General features: G+C 38.5%; 1 protein-coding gene across 2 annotated transcripts; it reads right to left on the reverse strand.

Moving 5' to 3' along the window:
* Positions 1-5,998: 5,998 nt before the first annotated feature.
* Positions 5,999-23,229, reverse strand: LOC111945585 (arylsulfatase D-like). 2 transcript variants are annotated; one of them, XM_023948255.2, is made up of 11 exons: positions 22,902-23,229; positions 20,085-20,154; positions 18,881-19,021; positions 17,999-18,120; positions 16,968-17,090; positions 15,669-16,092; positions 14,717-14,853; positions 12,806-12,940; positions 11,217-11,379; positions 10,280-10,401; positions 5,999-6,955 (listed from the first exon to the last, which is right to left on the reverse strand). In XM_023948255.2, exons 2-11 carry the CDS (start codon positions 20,135-20,137, stop codon positions 6,597-6,599), a joined length of 1,779 nt encoding a protein of 592 aa, XP_023804023.2. In that variant the 5' UTR covers positions 20,138-20,154; positions 22,902-23,229; the 3' UTR covers positions 5,999-6,596. The 2 variants fall into 2 exon arrangements, with proteins under 2 accessions (XP_023804023.2, XP_086736835.1); XM_086880709.1 differs by having other exon boundaries at positions 20,085-20,262; positions 22,902-23,055.

The following is a 23,229-nucleotide window of genomic DNA, read 5'->3' on the forward strand; positions in this document are numbered from 1 at the left end:
GGAAAAGACATATGAAGTCATGTGCTTATCAAATGATGAAGAAAAATTGGTTGTTTACATTGTGTCAGGGAATATTACTTGTGAATAACTAGTTATTTTAATTTCTTTTTAAATTTTATTTAATTGCTTTTGAGACATTAGCATTACATGCTGAGCAGAATTAAAAGTTGAGAGTAATAATTATTTCTACAGATATACATAATTATGATGTTTAGGATCTCTTGAATTGGCAAACAGTAGTTGGTTTATTGTTTTTCATGGAAAAGTACAGCTGTTAAAAGCCCTGCCCTAATTTTTGTTCCTGTCTTCATACACAAAAATTGAACTAGTTACTGGTAATGTAGTGTTGTAGTGCTTCTAGCACACAACTGTTGCCAGCAGGCTGTGAAAAGGGACAATTTTTTATGTGAATGCAGTGCTGTGCTTCAGGCAGCATTCTGGGCTTTTATGGCCATCATTTTGAAGTCCTGGGGTCACAGGCAGGTCTGAGGGATGTTAGGGGCTGCATGTGGCCATGAGCCACAGCACTGAGGTTTGCTAAGTCAAAATGTGTCTTGAGGAAAAAAACAAACCTACCAAGCTTCACCTGGAATTTTTTTCCCCATATTTAACTGTGGTATAGCCTCGAGTATTTTTAGGGTAAAGAAAGTTAAGAAATGTAAGCTTTTGGTGGCACTATTCATCTTTAAACAAGGCCAGACTATGGCTTACTGTTGTAGACTTTGTATTTAGAAAGGACAACTTGTGTTTAAAACAAAACATGCTGATTCTTCTGTCATGTGCTTGGTGTTATTCAGAGCTTTTATTTGCCATACAACAATTTTATTGGGTGCTCTTCATGTAAAAGAAGGAGATAGTGTGGGTGTGCCACAAGGGAAATTCTTGAAAATTTTAGACATGTGGGTTAATGCACTTTTCTAGCCTACAGGAAAAGGACATTGGTGTTCCTGAAATATCACTTGACTTACTGCCTAGTGTTTTGTGAGGACATTTCCATCTGGGTTGTTCTTTCAAAATAAGTTTTCTTTGTCTCTCTGTATCAGTCAGCTCACAACATTGGCTTTTCTAAAGCTGGCACTTGAAAAAATGCTTTGTTTTGTTTGGCTTTCTACACCTTGATTTTTCTATCCATGAATAGGAGGCTGGGTTAGTAGCAGGTGTTTGATACTTTTGTGTGCTGCTATAAACAGCTTGTTGTTCACCAATAAGTCTGCACTATGCCTATTTATTCCTTAATGGATCTGGTTCAGTTGCTTTCCTAATCTAAACTGCTTTGATTCTTATGACTTTGAACATAACATTAAATGTTCCTGTTTTCTTAATTTGTATCTCATTAATTCAAATCTCACATTCCAGTGTCCCCCCCAAGTTTTCATTATTTTGAGATTTTATTTATGTGATTCAAATTTTTGTTGATTTGGCTTTTTTTGTTTGTTTGTTTGTTTGGTTTTTATCAACCCAATATATGAGATTTAATGTATGGTAGTGAATTCTTAGATAGCCTCAAAAAATACCTTCCAGTTTAGACTGCTCATTGAAGTAGTCTGCATTGTCAGTATATTGGTTGCAAAATGTTTCAGCTAAAATTCTGTTTATGCTGAGTTGGGTGGTTTATATATAGTTTCTTTTGAGCTAAAAATTAAAAGGTGTGACACTCAGGTTATATTTTCCTGGTATAAACTTTTGGTTTCTAATAACATTATACCATAATTATAGCAAAGGTAGCTAAAAAATACAATAATATATAATTGACTTAAATGTATAAATAATAGTTGCTAGAAAACTAGGAGTTATATTAATAAAGAGAAAAAAAAATAGAGTTGCAAGAACTTTTTTCTTGAATTTTACTCTCACTGTTGTCAGAACCCTTTCAACAAACTAGAGGTATAAAAACTTTAAAATTCCAATACAGCCAGTCTCTGAGTTGTGGTAATTTTAATACTTTTCAGGATGGCATAACATTAACTGCCTTGGAGAAGTGTTTGTTCAATTTTATGCCACAGTGCATCATTCTGAACAATGATAAATTCAGTAAACAGAAAATTTGTTTATTTTAGAGCAGTAAGATTTTCAGAGCCTTCTCATAGGATTAGATACTTGGAACAGAACTAATCATATGTCATGGATGGGCACCTGTTTTACGTTCTGTTTAGTTTAGAGGCTTTTTTTTTTTCTTCTTTTCAAACCTCATTAATTCTTTCTGTTTCCAAACCTTTTACTTACAGCTTTTAGACAAATGCCAGAGCAGAAGCCAGGGTTGTTTGGATCCTCTAGTAACCTCATTTATCTCAACATGGGGAGTTGCAATTTGTTTTTTAAGCTTTCTTTTCTGGCCTTCAAAAAATTTAAGTGATGCAATAGTATGGTAATTCAATAAGAAACTAGGTTTTGAATAAATCTCATTTTTTTTAATAGAGTTGATTAGATTTAACATTACAGTCAAAACACCCTACAAAAATCTAGTGTCTTATTGAATTCAACACAATGTGTATGCCTGTGTGTATTTTAACCTACAACCTGTCATGAGCAAAAGTTTTTTTCTTTCTCTTTGGTCATTTATGTAAATTCCTCTCAGGGTACTCAGAGTTCTTAGGAATCTTAGGAATGAAGCTGGATAACTTTTGAGCTCAAATTACCTTTCTCAGTTTATTTGCTACACAACTATTTTGCTTCTTTAGAAGACAGGATCTTGTGATCTGTGTGCTGGCACTCCCTTGAGTCCCAGCAGGGAGCAAAGCAATGTGTCTAATATTTAAACATGGTGAAGTGAGGCTTCTCAGGAGCTTATTGTCTCACTCCTGTGAGACTTGACAATTGCTCTGTTGAGTCAGTCTAATGCAACAATTCCAAATGTCATTTAAAAATGATCAAAGGAGTTAAGTGGAAGTCAGCTTCATACAAGATGAATGTCAAACATTTACACAGTGCAGCCACAGCTCTTTCAGTAAAACAAACTTCATTTGTTACAGAGTAATACTTCCCTCTCTATGGTGTCTATATTAAACCATGTGTAGGTATATTCTTGTATAGCTAACAATGGCTTGGAGATTGGTCAGTTGTCTCAGGTTTTCCCAGCAGGACATTTTATGTAGTTCTTGTACCTTTCTGCAAAGGGGGAAACCATGAGAAAAGAAGGGAGAAAGCATCCAATTTAGGCTTTATTCTAATATTAATATATTTTGAGAAATATCATTATAGATGATTTTTCAAGGAAACCTATGGAAATGAATTAGAGTTTCATCCTTCCAGTATTATTCAAGAAGATTTTGTGACAGATTTTTTGCCTATTAATGCATTTTATGTGAAAGGGTTCATGAGGACAACTCGAGTGTGATCTCGAGTTGTTCATCTGCTTTATGGGAAATATACATTTACCAGAAGATCAGAAGAACAGCTTCTGCAGAGCTTACATGTTCTTATGAAAGTGTATACAGACAGAGATTTGCAACCAATCCATGGCTAGGATATGCATTAAACAGGTAAAATAATTAACCTCCTTTTCCTGCTTACCACTGTCTCCTCAAAATCTGTATGTTTTAAGATACATTTAGCTTTAGATGGTGGGAGGAACTTAGGAGTGAAAATAGTTTTCTCTCCTCTCCCCCTGTTTTTTGAAGTGATGTGCATCCTACTTAGCAATTTCCCATTACTTTGCTCTACTTCTCGCTTGCAGGTCATCTATGTGCAGTGTCTGCCCTCTCCCTCTCTGTGTGGGAAAAGCACATTTCCCTGTGCCTGGCTGAGGCCTCTTAACAGTTGACAAAACTGGTTCTCTATGCTGTCAGCCCTAATTTTTCCTCCTCCTGCCTGAAAGCGCCTCTGGTTTTCCACAGATGCCATCCAAGATAATTTTATCTGTGTTTGGATGTCAGAAAGGCAGTGTGGATATCTACATGACTCTTTAGCATCTGACTCTATACAGCAGTCCAGCAAATTTAATTTTCAGAGGAACAAGGTGTAAGACAAATGTTTAATGTTTACATTTATACAGGGTGATTTTCACACTGTGTTTGGAGATGGAGTTCTGGGTGTTGCTGAAGTACTGGCCTTCCTAGTCTGGTTTCCTAAAGTTTGGATCTATGCTTGAAAGCTGAGTGGGTGCTTGAACACTGTCCCATCCTCTGGTAAATGCTCTCATCATGGCCAAGAGTGGGACTGGGCATGTTCTTGTGTGTAAGTCATAGAACGTGCTGAGTTGGAAAGGACCAGCAGGATCATTGAGTCCACCTCCTGGCCCTGTGCAGGATGCTCCAAGAGCCACACCATATGCCAGAGAGCATTGTCCCAATTCTTTTTGAACTCAGGCTTTGTGCTGTGGCCACTTCCATAGGGAACCTGTTCCAGTGCTCAGCCTCCTGCTGTGTGAAAAACTTTTTCCTGATACCTGACCTAATGATTGGAGTAGGTGAGTGGGGAATCCAGTGAAGTGAACTGAGAAAGAAAACCTTAGCCTTGTACTTAACTGGTAATGTAGATGCTACTGAACTGACTGCCTTGACAGCTTTTGACTTTGTTCCCCACTGAGCAGTAGGATTTTATCTCCATCTCTGAATCAGCCAAACTGGCTTTAAAATGTGTGATCTTTTATGCTCTTTTCTCCCTGCATGAATCCAGTGAAATGCAGCTGCTCTGGTTTAAGTCCTTGTTAGCCATAGAAAAGTGTCAAATCTGACAAGTGTGTAGCAATGCTGGTGCAGATTTAAGCACAATCAAGAAGTGAGAACAAACACATTTTGATATTTCTATTAAGTGTGGCATTGAGGTATCCAATCAGGTCATTTTCATGCATGCCCTATGATTTATGTGGAATGTTTTCCACATAACTTTCTCGGTGACCTTTTAGAGAAAAGATGAAATGGAAAATAACCTGGAGAAATGCCTGGTCAGCTTTTTGGGACTTGCATTTGGTGCTGCATCATGATCACAGCCTATGCTGTTTTAACAGCAGCAACTCACTACACCTCTGACCCAGCACACTGGAGGTGTGAGTCGGGAGGTTCCCTGAAACACTGCAAAGGGTGTATAATCCATACATGCACTCTCCTCTGTCCCAAAGCTGCTGAAAGGGACCTGCTGTGGCAGATCAGGAGCTGAGAGAGAGACCTGCTATGGGCCTTCTTGTCTCTTCTTGCTTCCAAAAGGCAAAAAATGACACACAGGTTACCTTGGTCCTGAGGTAGAGCTGCACTGGTGTGGCTCCCCAAGACAGCAAGCAAAGAAATACCACCTAAAGTACCTGCTCTGCAGCTCTTACCACCCCTTGTTGCTTTTTAAAGCCTGGGTGACTGTTAGTAGGAGTTGAATATACAGTGCTCAGGAAGACTTAGAAGTTTGACTCAGAATCTCTTGCCCACAATCTACTTTTTGGAGGGAGGAAAAATTATGGGAACCTCCATTTGAAAATCTGATTTGACACAAAATCCATGAAAGACCATGGCTGGGATTATATCTTGAGAGAGTAATTTATTTAAACTAAGGGCAGCAAGAGAGGATTAGATATTTTAATTCCCTCCCTTTCCCTAATAACTGTACAGAGTGCTGGCACTTTTTTGGCTTGGGGAAGATGACCTGGACACAGAAGCGATTATTCTGTGAGGTAAATTTTTTTACCACCTCCTGCTGAAAACAAGGTGTTTTTTCACAAAACAAAGAATATTTTTCATGGGGCATTATGAAATCAGATGCATTGTCACTCAGGTGGGACATGTAGGCTTAATGAACTGGTCTCAGATGGGTCCCAAGCATTCCCAACTTCGCAATCTTCTCAAGGCAGCAGGATGATGATTTCAATGCTCTCGTAAGTGAGATGACTTAAATACGTGGATAACACTTTTCAGTAAGAATTGTTGTGGTTTAACATTTCAGAATAGCTAGGCACTTTGCTGCTGATCTTGAGATACTAACTTTAGCTATCTAATTTTTAAAACATACTTCTCAGTTCAGCTTTCCCTGGGAATTCTTACATGACAGACAAATATGCAGATGATAAAGCATAAAATTGCTGTAAATTAGTAGGTGTTTATTTCTGATGCATATTGGTTTATTTCCAAATTAAATGTGCAATTTTATTTTTCATTATTTTTTTCATTGTGATCATCCTTTCATTTTTGTGCAACAGGTTTTTTCATTTAATAGATAAGGCCTGGATAAGCCTACCCTCTTGGGCTCAGTCCTGTTCTCTCAACAAGCATATTTTCTATACAAACATCTGCTAGTAAAAATTTGCTTTTTTATCAGTCATCATTTGCTTGAATTGTAAGTCAGTAAGAAAATAAATTTTGTTTCATTTATTTGGTATTTAATCCTAAATTATTCACTTCAGGGATAGATTATACAGATGATCCCTAATTTTTTTAAAACCACAGGCTTACTTAATTTCTGTGGGTGAGAGAAAAGGTTGAACAAAAACAATCGCTAGAAGGGATTTTAAATTTAATTAATTTAATTGATCACTAATTAAGGGACTAATAATGTCCTTTTTAGTTATTCTATTATAATTTAATCTTTATCTCTAATCTCTTTATGACTGTAGTCCCGTGAACGTGAAAAATTATGAATTTCTTTAAAGCTAACTGTACTTTGACTTTGGTATTAGACTATGCTTTGTTATTTTCTTCATGGCACCAACAGAATGGGAATGTCCCACAGCATGGCTGCAGCCATGGCTTCCATCTATTATTGTAAAGAGACAGCTGCTGTGGGACTGGAGTCAGTGTCTTGCGATGCTCTTCCACAGCTCTCCTTATTCTCCTTGTTACAGTGTCAAACAAGGGCTCAGTGTCTGCTGACAGAGGATTTGCCTCAGATGGATCTTGTGAGAGATTGAACAGCAGTGGAGGGTCATGATGGGTTACACCATCCCCGAAACATGGACAAATTCCTCTTCTGAAGCAGGCCCCAGAAGCTTCTGGCTGAAATACCGGAGTAGCATAATGAGCTTTCCATACAGTGCCACCTGTCACAGAAGAAGCACATTTGAACAGCTTAATGTCATTAGGAGCTGGTGGGTGGTCCCTGAAAGCTTGGTTCATGTTTGTTCATGTTTGTTGTTCCAAGGGGAAGCTTATGTCATGGCTGTTGCATACAGGGAAAAGGTGGCAGGAACTCAGATGGTTTTTGTGGCTCATGGGTACACCTTGGCTCTGGGAACCATGTGCAGTATGTGGATGGTTAGTCCAGTGTTTGCAGTACAATGGGTCTGCCACTTTCTTGTTCCCCTTTAAAAATTTTCATGCCTCTTGGAGGGGGGGAAATGGAGAATGCAGTCCCCAATTTTGGGTGTATATATTCATAGGAGCTCTTCTTCTGGCTCTTCTTCACTGTCTGAGTGAAGAAGTACATTTAGGCAGAAACTGATCACATCTTATTTCTCTGCTTATATTCCAGCACACTTCCAGAAAGGGTGCAGGTTAATTGCAGGCCTTTAAAACAGTAAAATCTGGAATCTAGCTTTTAAGTTAAAGTGAAGAAGGCAAATAGTTCACAGCTTTAGAGCTTGTACTTCATCAAACTCTTGTACTGACCATGGGATAAGTGCAGGTTTGTAACTTGTGGTGAAAAAGTGGTAAATTACTAGGACTACAGCTGAATGCGGTTCATCAGGATATTTTACTTCTCCCTCCTCCTCTTTCTCCTGCTCCTTACCCCACATTTAGAAAGCACTACACTGAACTCAGAAACGAGGATGTACCCAACCAGAAGACAGCAATTAGACATTATGTCTGAAAAAGGAGACAAGAAGAAAGGGGACATTTACAGCTTGGAGTCACTTCTGTGCTCAAAGCATTAAAGAGTTGACAGCTGCATTGTCCCTACATGGAATTTTCTTTTTGGTACAATGGAATCAGCTGAACTTTTCTTCCTTTCTTCTCTTGTGTCCAGCATTCTTCTTTATGTCTGAAGCCTGCAGCTTTATTCCTGTCTCTCTCTTGTCACTATGCTAGAACAGTATTTTGTGAATAAATAAAATTTAAGAACTTCTTAAAAGGTGAAGGGGAACAAATAACAGATATTAAAGTTTAGGTAATATCTTGGATTAAAATATCCCATTGCTGGTTAGCTTGCTGGGTTTGTATCTCTTTATTTTCACCACGCATTTTCCACATCCTGCATCTGCGCTTTTACAGAGCTTTTATAGAGGGATGCTCCCTCAATGGTTCTGAAATGTTTTGGTGTAAGAAAATGAGGATAAATGTTTGATATCTCAATTTCTGAAATTTTGAAAGAAGGGAAAAACAATGTTTTCTGAAAGAAAAAGGGTTAGAGCATGATAGTGATATTGGCAAGGATGTGGGTTCAATCCCCAGGTGGGTCATTTCCTTAAGAGTTGGATTTGATGATCCTTATGGGCCCTTTCCAGCTCAAAATATCATGGATCAGGAAATAAAGATTAAATATTTCAACTTTCTGCCAGCTTACAAGGGCAGACTGATACTCCTTAGGTCTGTTTGAGTATTTGCTTTGCTGCTGGCTGGATGTCCTCTGCATCCTCAAGCTTATCCCTGTCTTGTTACTAATGACAAGTGCAGGCATCCTCTGTGGTATCAGGGTGCCCAGAGCATGGGATTTGCTTCTTATGTCTGCTGGACAGGTAGTATAGATATTTTTTGCAAGGAATTAAACAAACACTCTCTGGGACATGCATTTTTTTCTGAGTATCTGGCTCTGGTTGGAGTGCTGTTGTGATATTGCTAAAATAACTGTTTATTAGTTAAATATGAGATGTACAGATAAATTTATCCAGATGTACACAGGAATTTGTGATCAGTGCTCAGAAAAACTGAAGTAATCATTCTTTTCCACAAATAAGTGAGGTGAATTCTTTATAATTTATACTCTGTATGGCAATTTGGAGTAGTGAGTGTAGAGTGTCTGGGGAGAATTTTTCTGATTCTAAATTTTAACATTCCCTTTTCACAGCTGCAAATAATTACTGGAGTTGCAGAGTAGGAGACAGATAGGTCCTTGTTAGCTGACTTTGAAGGATAGAGCAAGGCTGATTTTAATTAACCTGTGTTGGTGAGCTGAGTAGACAGTTGGGTTACAGAAGGATAAAAGGAAAAAAATGGTAGTAGAAATTAGTGGTGATAAAAGCAAGAGACACATTACTGATCCCCAAGAGGCAAAGAGGGATATACAGTTTGCTAGGTAGCTCAGGCAGAATCTGAAGGATGCATGTGCATGTTAGGGCAACGTGCTAATTTAATATATCCAAGGGAAAGGAAGCCTGCTGCTTCATTCCAAACATGTCTCCAACCCCTCTCGTAACAATCAATCAGTTTAATTAGCAGAAAGTAATGGACTGTCACTAATAAGACTTATGGTGTAGAGGTAAAGGAAAGGACTCTTTAACATATAAACAAAGGATTCTTCTGACTTCAGTGAAGGCCTCAAAGGATAGGTCCTGCCTGGGTGACATCAAGACACAATGGCTTTGTGTCTAGGCTGATCAAGATGTTAACAGATAATAAATATGTAATGTGAGGGTGACATACTGGCAAATGAACTAAAACAGACTGTTGCTCAGCCCAATCAGAAGAAATTACAGCTGGAGAAAAGAATCTAAATTTTTTGCCTGACTGAAATCTGAGCTACATATTTGATTAGCTGGTCTTTTGTATGCAAAACATGGCATTGTTTTCTGGCCCCTTGCCATAAACTGTTTGATGAGAAAAATTTTAGCAAGTCCTGCATAAGAAATCTAGGTGTGCATGTGGCTTCATAAGAACATGAAATGCCACCAAATCCACCTTGCCTCTGCATGTTGTATGCATAGCTACTGAAGTAGAACTTAAATAGCTTAGAAGAACAAGCAATATAATTTAGGTAAGGACAACATCAAGAGAACCTGAAAAGAAATTCTGCAAATGTCCCATGTGATTGGAGTATGAATTTAGCCTTTCACTAAGGAAGTGTGGCATGACTCTTCCAGCAGAAATATTATCCAGGAACTGGGGCAGTCAGACACAGCTTTCTCTGCTCAGAAACATTCTGTGTTCATGAAATATGGTGTGCACTATAGAGAAACAAAGAGAGATCTCTAAGAATGGTGAGGGATTGTTGAAGGTCTACTTCCCAGGAAGCAAACTCCTTCACCTCAGGCAAGGCAGGACAACTAACAATGAGGTGTTGTGGAAGAACAGGGAATTTGAGGCAGTGAACACATTCCATATATATATATGTATATACATTTATATGTACATTTCTACATTATGTTCCATTGGAAGCTAGAGGACATTACATCATGTCTGACCCGCAGGAGGGGGATGTTTGTACTCACTGTCCTTCTGGTGCCAGCGCACTGCATGCAGAAACACACCGCAGTAGTGGAACAGGAACTCGTGCCTGGAGTGCTGCTCTGTCCCCAGCAGCAGGGGCAGCAAGGTGTGCCCATCCATGACCCTGATGGAGAGGACCAGTCACCAGACAGCTTAAGAATTTAAAGTCTGCAGCTGAAGCATGAGCAGTACTCACTCTGTGTGTTCAGCATTAAGATTTCAAGCGTCATCACTAAACCAAGGTACTGTTTAGCTAATGAGCCCTGAGATTTTTAATTGGGTGAATGTATGGTGACAAGTAATTAGCAGAAATTAAAAAAGAAAAAAAACTAGAGGTTTTTGCATTTACAGCTAGTTCACACATCCTGCCTGGGGAGATCAGTCACCGTTATGTAATTTTCCCGGAAGTGATAACAATAGTGAAGGCATAGTTCACACGTTTTAATTTTGCCACCTGAAATGGAACTCGCTGACAGCTCTGTGACCTCCAGACTTTATAAAAATAATAATAAAAAAAGAAGCCACTTACTGAATTGCCTAGCAATTCAGTTGCAGTCTGGGTTGTAACTGTGTTTAGCTACAATTTACCAGTACTTCTATGCTTTTTTGCTAAAATGGCTTAGCCACCCTCACTTTCTCATGTCCTTTAGAGAAGTCTTGTTTTTTTTCAGTCACCCTAGTGTCCCAAATCAACCAAACTACTTTTCAGTGATAGGAGAACTGAGTTAGCTAAATGACCCTTGATAAAACATATGGGTTTTTTTCTTTGTCTTTTTCACATAAGCAGACAAGATGGAGAAAGCTGTGCAAAAAGAAAGCTAGAGAGCTGCCTGTTTTAGAAACAAAGAGAGTTTAATGTGTGGCTGTTGGGATGACACAGTCAGCTTCTGACCAAATAAAGTAAGAGAAGCAATATGATTTATGAAGCCACCTCTGTACCTGTCCTGAGGCACTGCCCCTCCAGCCAGTTGAACCAATGTAGGATAAATGTCCATAAGGCTTGTAGGTTCATCAATAACTCTGCCTGCAGGCAACACTCCTGGCCATCTAACTATGCCTGGAACACGGATTCCTCCTTCCCATCCTCCCATTCCTTTTCCACCTGTTATAGAAGGGGGAGAAGTGTCAAAAATATAAAAGAATAGATGATACCAGATGTTTATTGTGCATATATAAAAAAATGGTTTAAAAACTTCAGAATATTTCATGCATCTTTAATGAAAACATACTAAATCCTGGAAAACATAGACTGTCATTCAGTAGTGGCTCTTCTCATTATTTCTATGTGTGGCTTATTTATCTGCTTGTTTTTAATAAACAGTTCCCAATAGCAAGAGTGAATTTTACAGATATTTACTAATTAAACTGTATTTTTTAATCTTGCTAGTTTGTCTCACTGGCATATCCCTTGTATGTGGACATAAATAGTTATGTCTTTCTATTATTGATATCTAAATTGATATTGTATCCCCTCTTGCCTTCTCACTAAGCAGTCATGATTTCATCATTGTCCTCTCATCCTGAACTCCCTAATGGCGTTTGTCTTTTCCCTCTGGACTCTCCTGCTATTAATACTATATATTATACTAATAATACTATGTTCCCCTAGTGGAGGTGAATTCCTTAGATCAGATTCTAAGCTATTCAAGTGAGATTCTTTGCCATTTTGCACGTGTAACTGGCATGGGATCTTCATATTAAGAACTAAAGGTGAATTTTATGTTTATGACTGTGTGTGTGGGTGGATCCCAACTGTATCAAACATTGATTGTGTGGCTCATCAAGTAACTTAGTACTAGACAATGTGAATTGTGATGCTGAGCAAGGTCAATGTGCACATGACTCTTCTGTGGGGAAACATGTGATGGCTGCAGCTTTCAAACTTCATTATACAGTAAGTGCCAAGCTGCCCAGGATGTTACAGTGACTTTTCAAGGCTTAGTAATCTGGAGGAAGAACATATAAAATATACCATAAATCTTCATTTACACAGAGCTTTTGTCACTGTGTTGCAAGCCAGCCATAGAGGGTCTAGAAGAAACTTCTATAGGATGGGTGAGAAACTGGAGAACTGTAGTATGAAAAATAGACATCATGGTATCTGCCAGTGTTGGCACAGTGGAGAGGAACCTTCTGAAATTCAACAAAGACAAATGCAGGGCTCTGCATCTTGGGAAGACTAGCCCCATGCCCCATTACAGGCTGGGGCTGAGCTGCTGGACAGCAGCTCTGCAGAGAAGGATCTGTCCTGGTGAACAATGAGCTCTCCATGAGCCAGCAGTGCCCTTGGGACTAAGAAGTCCAAGGGTATCCAGGTGTGCATTAGGAAGAACTTTGCCAGCATATTGAGGGAAGTGGTCCTGCCCCTCTACTCAGCCCCAGCCCTATGAATAGCAGATGCCCTTTGTTTCAGCCCTACAATCCAATGTTATAATCTCACCATATAATTTTTTTTTATTATAGTATCTTTGGATATATTTCTCCATCTTTTCTTATGAGGAAGTTTCATGCCTTTATAGGAATTTTACCTTTATATATCCCATTCCATCCACCCAACTGAGAATTTCCTCTGTGAGCCTCTAAGAATCCTCCATGATCAGATGCAAAATAAATGAATGTGGCATTCTTCAAGTCCTCTTTGTCAATAACATCCAGAAGCCTGCCTGTAAACAAAGCAAAACATCATCATTATAATAATTTTTTAGGTCTTGACTCCACATTCAGTGAAGACTGAGTATTTCCATTTGCCTGAATGAGTTCTGTTATGATCTACCACGTTCAGTACAAAGACACCTTGGCAAATCAGAGATGGGCAATCACCAGCCATGTGAAGTTTAACAAGGGAGAGTTCTGGATTCTGCACCTGAGAGTAGGCAATCCTTGTTATGTGTATGCACTGGGGGAGAGATGCTGGAATGCAATACTGCAGAAAGGGACCTGGGGGTCCTGGTCAATAGCAAGTTGAAGATGAGCCAGCAGTGCCCTGGCAGCCAGGAGGGCCAACTCTGTCCTGGGGGGCATCAGGCACAGCATGGCCAGCTGGGCAAGGGAGGGGATTGTCCTGCTCTGCTCTGGGCTGGGGCAGCCTCACCTCGAGTGCTGGGAGCAGTTTTGGGTATCACAGTATAACAAAGTTATAAAATCATTAGAGAGCATCCAAAGAAGGGCCATGAGGATGATGAAGGGCCTTGAGGGGAAGCCTTATAAGGAGTGGCTGAGGTCACTTTTACTGATCCCATCATATGTTTATATAGAATGTGTTTTATCTTCAATTAATTGTCTTCATCATCTTCTGTATCAAATATATTTGCCAAGAACAACTTCCATACCTACAGAAGCAGCAGCAAAAGCAGAACTGCATGAGAAAAAACCACAAGCCATTGATCACCACTTTTGCTTAATCTCTTTTCCTTTACAGTTCCTTTACTTTCCTGTCTATCCTTGCTGAAACTAATTATTTACCTTACCAAACACAAAAATTCTTTCAGTTGAGTGTAGGTATATTGGTTCTGAATTGCAATCAAATCAAGAGCTGTCCAATTCTGGAGTTTTGTCCTCACTAGCTGCTATCCTGTTTCAACTACGTGTTCTTTATATCTTGACTTTCTTGAGGAAACAGGAGCATGGCTGAGCCCTTTGGTTCAACTGGATCTTGCAGGAGTTTTCAGCCTGTCCATTGAAAACAATCAGGTTCCACTCAAATTATGATTTTGTAGACATGGTTATTGGGGGAAAAAGGTTCAGGAATTGAATCATGGCCTTGACAGGAGGAAATTGTTTTGTTAATAGACTTCATTTTTGACAAAATACAATAGCTATCTCTCTCCTTCTCATTGAAAAAGAAAAACTAAGTAAAGTTTAAGTTTTTAACCAAATTAAACCAATCAGAAATTTAACTTGATTAGTACTCAAGAGCCTAGATTATGACCTAAGTGAGTCTTCACTGACTTCATACAATTTAAGTAAAACTCCATAACTTTCTAACTTGGACTTTTGGCTAGGAGAGGGTTCTGATTGATTTTATTTATTTTTTAATAAAAATGCATAAGTACACAAAACAACCATCATATAACTTAATATTCAGCAAAAACTCTTTACGTCTAAGACCAGAGATGGAGAAATATTGTACAAATTTTGATTAAAAACCTGATCAGGGACACATTTGGCTATTTGACTGCATTTAACACTTCAGTGTAGAAGAATGTAATTTAAAAAAAAAATCAAGAATAAATCCTTACAAGGAAAGTTTAAGCTTTCATCTTAAGAAAATAAAAAAGAGGTATTGTTTGGTTATAGTATGACAATCTCTGAAACCAACTGTGTAACCAAGGTGAATTCACTGATTTTTACATATGCCAAAAGGGAGTTTGGTGATCAACCCTTTAATGTCTTTTCTATATCCAAGTGAATGAAGTATTTTCTTCAAGACCAACACTTACCCACCATCCAGTCCATCTCCTCCACATTATCTCCATACAGGCCATGACTGCTTCTTCCCTGAAATTTCTCAGTGGTAATGAGAGGGGTGTGAACATGTAAAAGGGAAACAAAGAGAAGAAATGGTCTGTGCTTGTTTCTGAAATAAAAGAAAACAATAGTCATTTCTCTTCAAACTGTCACTCAACCCAAAATATAACAATGGTATTGCAGTTACTCTCTCAATTGTTGTGATCTAAACAATTTTTAATTTGACATCTTTTTGGCTTTGAGGTTTTGGGAGACAGAGGGGATTGAAACATATCCCACAAAGATATTTTTTTCTATGTTAAGACCGAAAGAGTAAAGGATCCTTTCTTATTCCAGTTCCAAATTAGACACGTGCAGAAAAGACTGACACATTCCTGAAAAAAAGGAGGACAGCACTCACTTGCCTAAACCTAAACATGGATGTGCATCACTGAGCATCTGAAGTGTCCTTATGGAAGGGGCAGATATCACCCACAGTGAAAACATATCACTTCAACATCAAGCCAGGTAGGATATCCTAGGAACCTGAAATTACCTATGCTCAATGTTTTAGAGAAGGAATTTATATTACCTCAAATTTCCTTTAAAAAACAAGCACACCACCCCTAAACCCTGACAGAAATATGGGTATGCCCAGATTTAACACACTTTTAAAGACTTAGTGTTTTTTTTCAATTCTAATTGAGGTTACTGATAATAAATGAAGGACACCTTTGGGAAAAAAAAAATAACCCAAACCCACAAAACTAAAACTCACTGTCACTCTTCTGTTTGTTAAACATTAACTTCATATGACACTTTCTGTGACAGTCCATTCACCACCCTAAGATCATTTTTCTGTTCCTATAGGCAGAAGGCACAGTATTTGGCCAGGACCCCTTTGTGTCACTTGCTCCCCCAGTCTGCTCCACCTCTGCTGATTACCTTTCAATGAATGTAATTGCCTCCTTCAGCATATTAGAGGTAGTTTTTTGTAGGTTCATTGGTTGTTCAGTGATATCATGGTTTCTCATCAGGATACAGTTCCAATACTTGGTAAAACCATAGCTGGAGAACCAGGAGATGAAATGAAGGAGACCACAGATGGCCAGACATATTATTATTTTCCATTTTACTGGGAATAAATTGGCAAGTTTTCCAATCACAAGAGTAAATACTGCAAGGATGATCATCTGAGTATGAAACCAATATGTTTCTTGCAAAGACTTGGCCAATTCAGGGTCATCTGTGCCTTGACACTCGTTCACAAGGGTAAAAGGCATGCCATAAAAATAATCAAAACCATGATTTAAAGGATGGTGGCAGTGGTCATGGCGGGTTTTGCAGTTCACACCCATATGCCATTTCCCTGAAAATAAAAAACAAAGCTCTTAAATCCAGTAGTAGGGTGTGTCTGCCTGCATTTCTCAGTTAAGGTGCAGCCAAGGGAGGAGTGGGTGTAGAATGGGGACAGACTTAGGGAACAGTAGTGCACCCTCCCTTCAGATACTGACAGGTATTGAGGGGTCTCCTCTCAGCCGTCTCTTCTCAAGGCTGAACAGACCAATCTCCCTCAGCCTGTCCTCATAAGAGAGATGCTTCAGTCCCCTAATTATCTTCATTAATGATGAATAAGTTAAACAATAGTGGGCTCAGTGCTGACCCTTGGGGACCCCACTGGTGACAACTAAACCCTGTGCCACTGATTATGACCCCCTGGGATCAGCTCTTCAGGCAGTTCTCAATCCACTTCCCTGTTCACTCATCCAGTCCACACTTCTAGAGTTTGCCTGTGAGGATGTTGTGAGAGACAGTGTTAAAAACCTTGCTGAAGTCAATATGATGATTAAGACCACTGTGCTGAAATTGATATAATTAAGACCACTGTGGTGTCTCAGTGCCAACTGTCAGATGACATTTTTCTGCTCTAACACGAGTGAATGTCTCTGTTGGTTCATCATAAAGCAATCTGTGCTGAGCAAACAAGATTATTTCCTTTGAATTTACTTCCATTTGCGGTGTGTATTTATATATTACATGCACCTCATTCTGGATTTACCAGATACGCTGTACTCACATTGGACTTGTGGACAATGTTCAAAACACCCTGCTGATTTTGAAAGTTATGCATACAAAAAAACTGTTTAACTGATCCTGGACATTTTGACAAAAAAATGTATTTAGAGAAGTAACCTAATTAGAATAACAAACAATAAAAAGGCAACAATTTTCTTTGTCTCATACCTACAAGTGCTGTAGAATAGCCTTGCTGGTAGAGTATCCTGGCAAAAGTAGTTTCATTTGGTGGGAGCCCTCCTGAACCACCATTCCAGAAAAGAACCTGCCTCTGAGTGCTGGATGCCATGCCTAGAGAGGAATAATAGTCTTTAAAATAAAACAAGCCAGATTTCAGATTTCCAGTCTTCTCAGATTGTGCTTTCTAATGAATGGGACTCCGTTGCCTGAGTCTAGTACCTTTTTATAAATCAGTTCCTATGCCCTAGGATATTCTGCTTGACCTCCAAAATTATGTCTTTTCCAAGTTCCATGTCATTATATGCTAGACCAGTGCAGATGCCTCAGCTATGCTGGGGTGTCTACAAGTGGCAGGAAGACACCTACATTTGGATATTAGGCAACTTCTTACAATCAAAGTTCTATCAAAATATGATGTTAACAAAAAAGAAAGCAAATGAGGTTTATCTAGAACAGAAGGCTTATAGGGTTAGGGGAACACACTTCTGAAATGTACAGTGCATAATTACATTTCTCCTTAAATGAATCAGAATTACATTAGAAGTTACACTGATTATTACTGCTAAATGGAATGGCTGAAGTCTTCTGTCTTCTGTCATAACTTTACATAGCTGAAGTAAATCTGTTTTAAGGCACAATTGCTGAGAACTATTCTACAGTCTGACATATTTTACTGTGAAAAGTTTTGCCAGGATATTCAAAATATTACATTTCATAGTAATAATCCTAGTGCCGCTGAACACACAACATCACACAATTTTATTTCTTTTTCTACCTCTGAGTGCTTTGAACTGTTTGGATTTTTGTCCATTTCTGTGTTATCATTTAGCCACACATAATGTGTTTTATATGGGGATTTTCCAATAGAAGTCAATCATTAGTCATCTCTAATTCTTGCCCATTTCACTGAGACTCCAAATCCCAAGATTAACTGTTCTTTAACATGTTTTATTTAAGGGGATTTTTAATTTCAACAGTGACTAGACTAACTGCAGCAAACCATTGGAGAGAGGCCCAACCTGATCTGATGGGGTATCTGCCAGTCAGGAATGCGGCTCTGCTTGGAGTGCAGACAGCTGCTGCAGCAATGTGCTGAGTAAGTCTCACTCCATCCTTTGCCAGGCCATCAATGTTAGGGGTCCTAAAGAGAACAATCCCATCTCTGATAAAACATATTGCACAGCATTTCATGGCATACAGCTCCCCCTAGTTTTGTTGAGCAATTCACCGTCAAATTTACAAATACCTGTTTACCTACTACTCAGCTAGAAAAGTTCTGTGTTTTATATGTATTTTTGAGACACCTTGACTCCTTAGAAATGAGGTTTTTGATGGGTATATATGTTTTTATTAATAACTAAAAAAAAAAGGGTGGAAAAAGGCAAGGTATCTCAGGTGTGTCCCACACCAGAATCCCAAGCAGCACTAGGAACAAGAATCTGTTCACAACACAGTATCCAAGAAAACAATAGGCTAGAACAAAGATATCATTATTTTAATCAATCAATATACAGATTGATAATTGCACTAGGGATACATATGTTGTATAGACTGATCTGTCATTTCATACTAAGTCTACTAGAGTTGTTGACAGATATTAAATTTTAATCTCATTCCTTCATATTTCAACCCTGGAATTATGTAAATGTATGTATTATTGTCATGCATGATAAGCAGAGTGCACAAACACATTTGAAAAGTTCTAAGTCCTAGAAAGTTTCTCAAGCATGTCTGCATAATTATGACTCCTGTAGGAATTACTGTAGAACATGCATTTTGTACATAGCTTGAAAAGAAGTGTATCTAAATAAACTAATAAATTAATAATGAATTTTAATGCTAAATATCATCTGTAGATATTTTAAATAAAGTTTACCATGAAGGGATAATTTATTTCATACCTTACTGTATCATTGCCATAGCAACCCACATCTCCAATACCAAGATCATCAGCTAGTATCAGTAAAAAGTTAGGTTTTGAAGGCTTTGATACACAGGTTCTTGGAAACAGGCATAAAATTAGCCAAATATTTAGGTAGCTCCTAAAAGCAAAAGCAAAGAGGTAACATTACAAAAAAAAAAAAAATTGTAAGTTTTAAAATTAAATTGTAAAAATTAATTTAAACTACTATTCTTAAAGTTTTATGGGGACTCAGTATAGGTGCAAACAGCAACCAAAGAGTGCCAGCAGATGGAGCTCCTGAATACATACAGAAGGCTTTGAGTTTCATAATATTAGTATTATTTTCTGGGGATGTTGTTGTTATTACTATTACTATTACTATTACTATTACTATTACTATTACTATTACTATTGCTATTGCTATTGCTATTGCTATTGCTATTACTATTTATTACTATTCTTTCACACAGGAATTTTGTCTGCATTTCTTTACTGACATTTGTACTGCTCTCTGTGGATGTTCCCACTAGAATGAGTAGTTGGATACTACAAGTGTCCCGAGGCACCCTCTGTATGGAGCTGTAGGATGCTCCTGTTAAGGCTCTTGGAATGAGTGGGACAGGAACACAAAGGTGATTGGTGTGAAGTCATGCTGGTCTTTGTGGCAATGTCTTGACTGTGGCATTTACTGCACCCTCTGCTATACACAGTGTCGGGAAAGTGCTCTTCAAGCCATGGGACCATCTGCAAAATCAAGGTGCAGCAACAGGCTTAAACTTGATGATCTTCCTAGGAGACCCCAAGAATATCTCTGCATGTTTTGGTTGCTCAAAGTGTTTGCAATTGGAAGCTTACTGAAGTAAAATACATACGCAAGAACACATCTTCTGACTGCTGGTTCATTAATAGATATGACATTAATTCATTAGTAGCTACTGCAACATGATAAATGTATAGTAACTATACCATACACTATATATACTCCTAAACCTCCATGTCTTATGAAAGTAAGTTAATAGGTATTGAAATACCAACAGAGCCAAACCTATATTACCTACTCAATCCTCATTGAGTTGGGGTGGTGGTAGCAGGGAAAATGTAAGATTATCTTCTTAATATATCTCTGTTAATAATAATTTATCTGTTTTCTTAAGCACAAGACCTAAAATCCAGGAAAGAGCCTCAGGGAATATCTTTCTTACCATTGTTTTCCCTGGTAAACTTCATAGTTTTCCATTTTATGAAACAGGTACATAATTGGTCATATAAATGCTGATGGAAAAGGAAAAGAAAAAAATCAAACCCCAGAAGTTCTGGTGATTTTCCATGCAGTTTTGCAAAGTCTTGCCTGTTTTCCAGCTGCTGCTATCTCCAGGGAGACTTGTGAGAATTTGGAAAGAAGACAAAATGTTAGTGGCTTTAAAAAAGTGCTAGAGGTGCCCATTACTCAATACATGCACAGAACTGTTGGTGTCCACTGAGATGAATGTTTTCACCATTTTACAAATGGCATAAAACTGAGAGCTCACTTTTTATTTAACCTCAGATCAACTTTAAGGAAAAGAATCTAACCTTTACTGTGACCTTATAAACTATAAAAAATACATCAAATAAAAGCCATTCTGGAAACTATTATTGTCACTGTTATTCTGAGGAAAGAGGCTGTATTATTCTTTGGTTTAGATGCCATCTAGTACATTCAAGAAGATGTTTCTATCTGAATTGTTACTAAAAATTTCTAGAAACTAGAAGTTACTAGAAACATAAATACCTTTGTGATTATTTCCTTAAAGGACTCCAAAGCTTAATGCCATTTAAAAACTTAGCAAGCCAATTTTTCTACTTGCCAACTCTATGAAGTTAACTTGGACTTTAAAAATCTAGAAATAATCTTTTCATTTCTTAAATATTTATTTTTTGTCTGGCAAGGCAAATTTTATGAGTGGAAGTGATTTTTCCTGCTTGCTGAAATAGAGAGCACACCTAGTCCCTTTGGAAAAAGAATGGCTTGGGAAATGCACTCCTTTTCCTTGTGAATGGCATAAGGGATCTGCAGAAAATGTTGCACTGTGACTGTACAAGCAGTACTGCAGAAGTACATGGTAAGCTGGCTCCAGTAGGGACTGTCACATGCTCAGTTTTGTGGAGTATACTGAGCTAAATTAGATTCCATTTATTCCATTACTGAGAAGAGAGTAAAAAAATTAGAAATATCCCATCCATGCAAGATCCCTGCTTTTCCACACTTCTTTCTATTTCAAAACATCACAAGAACAAAGACATTGTTGGCTGTACCAAGGATTAGATTGAAAGTAATAAGAATATTTACCTGCTTTAACAACTCAAGACGTTTGTAAACACAGAGTCACTGCTAAACACAGAGAACTGAAAAGCTCTGTCTTGACTAATGAAAGACTTGTTGCTTTTTTTCTCCAAAAATGAAAATACAGCATTTTCTGAGAGCCTTTTTTCTGCCTTTTTAGTACACAACAGTTTACCTTGAATTTCTGAGGAATACTAAACTAGCCAGAGCTGAGTATAATCCTGCGTTATGCATTTCAGAGGATGGGCCATAAGATGAAAAAAGTGCAGGTATTGTTATTCTGACCAGGAGAACAGAATTAAAAAAGTAGGAACCTGAGGCCCATTGATGATTTTTTCAGGCAACATCTAGATGTTTGTTTGGCTATGGTGGAGACTATAAGGGAAATAAAAAAACTAAAAAATAAAACCCAAAACCCACCAGCACCAGAACAAATAAACAAATCCCTCAGCAAAACAAAAATAAACCCCTCAAGAAAACAACAAAACCCCCTAGAACAACAAAGGCACTACAGAAAGCTCATCCTCTCTGCATAGTGAGTCACAGACTAATGGGAAGGCACAAGGTCTCTCTGACTCAATGCAGTGGCTGTTTGAAGCAAGAACTTTCTGGGAATGCAGATGCCAGGAGCCCACTATCAAAAAGGCAGGCTGTATTAATATGAAGGAAAGGACTTGCTACCAGGATGTCAAACCTTTTTGAGATGGCAGTGTAGAGGTGTTTCACTGCCACAGCCTGGATGCAGTTCCCCCGAGGCCCCAGTGAACTCTGGTCCTGTAGGACAGAGCCGGGGCAATGATGAGGCAAGTGCCTGAAACCATTTTTTTGTAACAAGGACAGACTGATGGCTGTGGTCATCACCTATAATAGCAATATCTTCACAGTGCTTTAACAACAGGCAGACCTCTGCCTTCCCAGCCACTGTTAGGCAGCATTACATTTAAAGAGCTTGTGGTACATGGTTAAGCCAAAATTATTACAGTGATAATCTTCAGTCTACACCATGTAGCTGAGGATCAGCCCTTGTGAGCTGTAGTGGAGCAAAAGAACCAGACAGATCTGAACATCTAGGAAATCCCTTGACTTCCCAAGGTGTTGATCAGCTTTCTAAGCTCATACTTGGACAGCTCTGCTGTCTTCCACTTTCTCCCCACAGGTTTTTGCATCACAGAGCCAGCTGGTCATAGCAGGCACATGAGTATTTAGACTGAAAACTTATGTAGAGTCCCACAGAAGAACTGTGAACTTGAACAGAGGCATACTGGTAGTATAAAAAGATCTAAGAACCATTGGATGTGGCACTAGCTGATTTATTGCAAGCCACTTTAGGAGCACTTCTTTTACTAAAAGACTACTAGAATGACCACACTAACTAAAAAAACCCACCACGATTTAAATATACGTATTCACATTTCTCTGCTAAGGTTTGATTCATTCTGAAAGCAGACATCTCACTGACAGATGCATTGAAACCATGACTGGGCCCTAGGGCTTGTCCAGTTTCCTGATCTGTTAAATGAGAAAACACAACATAATTTATAAATCTAACAGCAGTCACTAAAAAATCAGCAATCTCTTACAGAAATCCAAGAATACATTTAATAATAATTCCCACTGTAACCTAGTAAGCCAAAACAAAATGATCATCAGGACTAATAAAAAAGGCCAACCCCTTTTAACAATGTGGAAAACAAACCCTCTTCTCAGTTATTCTTGTTGCGAAATCCCTCTTGCTCCTGAATGTACTCAGCAGTACTGAGTACTGAGTCCTGATTTGCTATAAGGTGCGTAGGTGAAAGCAGGCAGGAACTCACTCCAGTTCCTCTTGTTCTCCCTTCCCCCTCTCTCCAGCATGGACACACTGGGATCCCTGCCAGCAACAGCCACTAAACTGGAACAGCCATCAAATGGGAACAGCTATGCAGATTTTACATGAATTCCAGGCAAAGTACAAAGTCCTTATTGTTTAAATACTAGCATGACATGGCTACTGTCTCTTCTAGATTCCCTATCCAGTTAATTCT

The sequence above is a fragment of the Cyanistes caeruleus genome, chromosome 3, assembly GCF_971803275.1.
Source record: "Cyanistes caeruleus chromosome 3, bCyaCae1.hap1.1, whole genome shotgun sequence".
In the NCBI taxonomy this organism is placed as follows: domain Eukaryota; kingdom Metazoa; phylum Chordata; class Aves; order Passeriformes; family Paridae; genus Cyanistes; species Cyanistes caeruleus.